Source organism: Enhydra lutris, unplaced genomic scaffold, assembly GCF_002288905.1.
Source record: "Enhydra lutris kenyoni isolate GAN:26980312 unplaced genomic scaffold, ASM228890v2 scaffoldscaffold88, whole genome shotgun sequence".
NCBI classification, from domain to species: domain Eukaryota; kingdom Metazoa; phylum Chordata; class Mammalia; order Carnivora; family Mustelidae; genus Enhydra; species Enhydra lutris.
Window position 1 is genome coordinate 360211 of NW_019154172.1, and position 4519 is coordinate 364729.

Here is a 4519-nt window from a genome sequence, read left to right on the forward strand (position 1 = left end):
TTTGAGTCTTGTTGTCCTGTTAGGCTCCTCTGCCCCTGGGTCCCAATTTTGCCAAGGAGACCTCGATGAACTAGTTGAGTCCTAGTGCCAGACAGGTTGGAAGGGGGCTTAGCATTTACATTTCCTATCACTCCCTCCTTGTATTCCTCCATTTCATGGGAATGTGGCACATCCAAGGGAAGCTCCTGTCACCAGCAAAACAGACCTCATCATAAGAAAGTTCTTAAACTGGGTGGGATTGTGGACATTGGGGAGGGTATGTGCTATGGTGAGGGCTGTGAAGTGTGTAAACCTGGCGATTCACAGTCCTGTACCCCTGGGGATAAAAATATATTATATGTTTATAAAAAATAAAATTTAAAAAAATTAAAAAAAGGAAAAAAATTATCTGTATAAAAAAATGAAACAGAATAGTGGGAACGAGTTAAAAATAAAAGTTTTATCTATGAAAAAAAAAAAAAAAGAAAGTTCTTAAACTGAACCAAATCAGTAACTTCTATCTATCAGTCCCAACTGTGTCCTTGGGAACCTCACAGAAATCCAATCCCTCCTTCACAAAAGCACTTAAAATATTGAGAAGAGCTATCCTGCTCCCTTGGGTATATTCTTTCCTAGTCTAAATATATTTCAACAGTTTCTATTATGAAAGTCTTCAGGCCATTGTGCTATCAACTTGGCCTTCCACCTGGGTCTCCAGAGCTGGTGTGGGTGCCTTGCACAGAGTGGGTTCTCCATACATGTCTACTGGTGTTTTCTTGACACATTTCTTCTTGACACATGGAGCCCAGCAATCCACTCTTGTCACATATTGAGTTAACTGAGTTAAAACTGAGATCAAATCAAGTTAAGAGAAAGGAACAAGAGAATAGTTCACAGAACTGGAAGATTTCAAACTGAAAGTGGCAAGAAGCTCACAGAATGAGGGTTACAGCTCAGTTGATAAAACTCGAGTACATTGATCTTTACTGATGATTAACCACTAGGTGCCTATATTCCTTTTAGGGGAACAGTGTTGCATAAACTTCCTTGTTTGTAGCCAATAGGTTCAGGAAGCTGTGAGGTCATGCTGACTAGAGGAAACTTAACTTCACTTATGGTCAAAGTCCACATTTTGGAGAAATCAGGATAATTGTAAATTTCAGTTATGCAGCTATGGGTATTTGGTCTAGGAGTATATTCAAACTATGGGCTCCAGTTTTGTTTTTATCCTAGGGATTGTCAGCTAGAACTTCTAAATCCAGACTCCCCTTGGTAATGTCCCTATCCTTCTTTCTGAAACGCTTAGTATAAACACTGGGGTCTTAACTGTCCCATGTCCTAGGCCCATGTCATTAGGGCCCTGATCTCCTGAGCAACAGGGTGGGCAGGGCCTGGGTCAGAGCTCTGTGAGTACGAGGGAGCTGTGGTGGTCCTCATGGCAGAGTTTTATGAAGGCCTTCTAGCTCCTTGACGTCTGTTCCGTCATCTATAATCTGTAGGTGTGTCTCTTTCCTATCTCCTGAGGCTTCCCTTATAATCAGCAGGCTGTCCTTTCTCTGATGTTGTTAGACTCTCTCTGCTTGACAGCCTTGCAGTTCTGCTCAGCGTCTGAGTGTCCCATCTTGGACTCCAATCTGTGCACGCCTTTAGTGCTGGAGAACAAAGAAATTCCTTGGGCTTGAGCCAGGCTGGAGAAGTGTTGTGAACCTCGGTCAGCCCGGTTAAAAGCTCTACTGCTAAGAGGGCTCTCTGGAGCCTTTTTGCAGGTTGCTGCCCTGGGGGAAGCATAAGCTTATTCCAAAGTCAGAAACTTATTCCAACTAAGCAGGGAAGCAAAAGAACTGTGATTCAGGCACCTGGAGATGTTCAAGGACTTGGGATGTCCAGCTTTTGGAGAGGGCCCCTAGGCACATGTGGCCTGTGGAAAGAAGCTCTAGAGCTCTGCATAGGGTTGCTGCCTGCCTGCTCACCACTGTCTGTCCAGCATCTGGCACAGCACCTGGCACTTGGTAGGTGTATGAATGAATGAATGTGAAGAGAGCTCAGGAAATCTTCCCTGAGTGCCATAGGTCTTCCTCATGCAAGTAAGAGCTCTGTTCTGGGGTCAAGAGGGACTCTAGTTAGAATCTTGACTTCACCACATACATGTTTTGTGAGGCCAGACCAGTTTCCTAATAAAGATAAAGGGGCAACACATGGACCCCTTGAACTGCTACCAGAATTCCCTCAGAGAATGTGCATAGAGTTCTGGGCTCCTGCTTGCCACCTGCAGAGTCAGTGAGTTCTTAAGGTTTCATGTTGCTGCTTGAAATCTTCCCCCAAGTTGCCTCCTGCCCCCTCCTCTCTTGACTTAAAATATCTCTAACATTAAGAGGCTTGGGTGACTCCCGTGCTTCAAGGCCCTCTCATCAGTCAAGCTGTTCTCTACTGGGCATACCCATATGTGCTGATTCAGAAGGGGGAGTCCAGGGGAGTGAGTGAGGGTCCCCTTTAGCTCTTAGGAGGCCGGGCCTTAACATAAGGGTCCAGGTCAGATCTCAGGGTACCACTGAGGAAGCAGCTATGTATTCTTTCATGTAAGTAAGTCTTGCTCCTGCTGGACCTTTTCAGTGAGAGGAAGTGGAGTGATATAGGGTAGGGAGGTGACCTAGGTTGACTGGCTTTCCTGAAGTCAGGGATGGCAGGGCAATTTTGGCCCTTGAGTCTATTTATTACAAAAATATGCCTAGTTCCTCCTTCTAACAGGGACACTATGCTTGTAAGATATCATGGATTCATTGGGGACCCCTTTTTCCATATAACTCTCCTCCTCCCATTTGAGCCCTTTCCTCTAAAAGCAAGGATCAGAGGGGAAAGAAGCCATAGTGGTAAGAATTCTGGATATGAAGTTCTGAGTCTGGGCAGGTCCCAGGCCCTGATGGATTCTCCCAGGTGGGAAATGTGTGTATAGGTAAGCCCATGATGCACTGTGAGTGGGGGTGGAATAATCCGTGTGATCTTCCAGGAGGCCTCTGTCAACATTGCTGTTCTATGCACCTATGAGGTCTGTTTTTCATTCCTACTCCAGATTGTCCAAAAGAAAAGGGAAACATAATCATCACAGGGATGAACTGTGGTTGGGCAGTGGGGAGGAAAGAGCACACATCAAGTCAGACATCAGCCTTGGAATCAGCTTTATTCTGTATTTGACCTTCACCAGGGTGAAGAAAGCAATGAAGCTGGAGAGCAGACCAGCCTTCACCACACAGACACAAATCACATCTCTAAAGAATGTATGTAAAGAAATATAATGTAAAGAAATTACAGGGCCCAAAGCAGACCAGCCATCAAACACAAAGATCAAACAGGACCCCAAGCATCCCATCTCATCTTTCCTTATTGGCTGTTTGGATTAAATAATTTATACACTTGTTTCATTTTAAAAAGCATAACTAACATTCCAATGTCCAAGAATTTGCTGTTCCTTTTTAGGATACGTAGACAAAGTGACCTGATTTTTTATTTCTGTAACACCACCAACCTCTTCTCAGTATCCATGGTGGTGTGGTGGTGATCAGTGATAAGTCCATTAAATGTCAGCTTATTTTGAGGCTCAAGTGAGAGGCTGAAGCTCTGAATGATGAATGAAAACATCCTTGGCTGTTACACACTCAGGGCCGGATGATTTCATGTCCCATGGGGAGCTGAACAACTGCACTATTCCTCTAGTTGAAACCTTTGGCTAGACTGCGGAGAACAGTACTTATTCACAGAGATTGATGAAATACAGAGAGAAATGTCTTCAGAGACAACAGACCCAGTCCTGGAATACTGAAGAAGCCAGGAGGCAAGAGCAGGTGCACACAGAGTTACCCATAGGTGAAGGTTACTATAGCAGGGGCTTGGGTTAGGTTTTCATCTGTTGGCCATCTTCTTCTTGACCCCAGAAGGCATTATGAAATGCTACTTTCCCTTGCCGGGGGGTAAGCACTTCTCCTGGACTTTCTGTGGACAAACTTCCACACATTTTGTCTGAGAAAACTCCTGGCATGGCTCCACACACTGAGGTGGGCATTGGTCTTGGCTTTGCTGTAGGCAACTCTCTTGGTTTAACTCCTGGCACTGAGGAAGACATACCTCCTGAATTTGTACTGGGCAACTCTCCTGGCAGGGGTCCTGGCATGGGGGGAGGCACACTTCCTCAGCCTTTGCCTGGCACTGCTCTTGGGTCTTTTGAAGACATGGAGGAGGCACACATGGCTGCTTGCACTGCTGCTCATTAAAGGACATCCTAGGATAGGTAACAGAACCTGCAACAAACACAAGATTCGAAATTAACTAGCAGTACCAGGATGGGTACTGAGAGATGATGGTTTGATGGAAGGAAATGGGGAATGAATGATTATAAACCCTAAGAACTTATTTGCTGTTTTTCATTCTTTTCTCTTTTCTATCTCTATTGTAGCTCCTTCTGACACTGATCTAGGTGGGAATATTCTCATAGTTCTTGTATAAATACCCAGAGCCCAATCATACCTGACACCCAGTTCTACTACACGTT

The 4519-nt window shown here is 44.9% G+C and overlaps 1 protein-coding gene across 1 annotated transcript; it reads right to left on the reverse strand.

The window, feature by feature from the left end:
- Positions 1-3921: 3921 nt before the first annotated feature.
- LOC111161942 (proline-rich protein 9) lies at positions 3922-4248 on the reverse strand. Its single transcript, XM_022526012.1, has one exon. The coding sequence runs from the start codon at positions 4246-4248 to the stop codon at positions 3922-3924; it is 327 nt and encodes a 108-aa protein (XP_022381720.1).
- Positions 4249-4519: the final 271 nt, after the last annotated feature.

Coding starts and splice junctions, on each gene's coding strand:
- LOC111161942 (XM_022526012.1), bottom strand. CDS start 4,248: ATGTCCTTTAATGAGCAGCAGTGCAAGCAGCCATGTGTGCCTCCTCCA.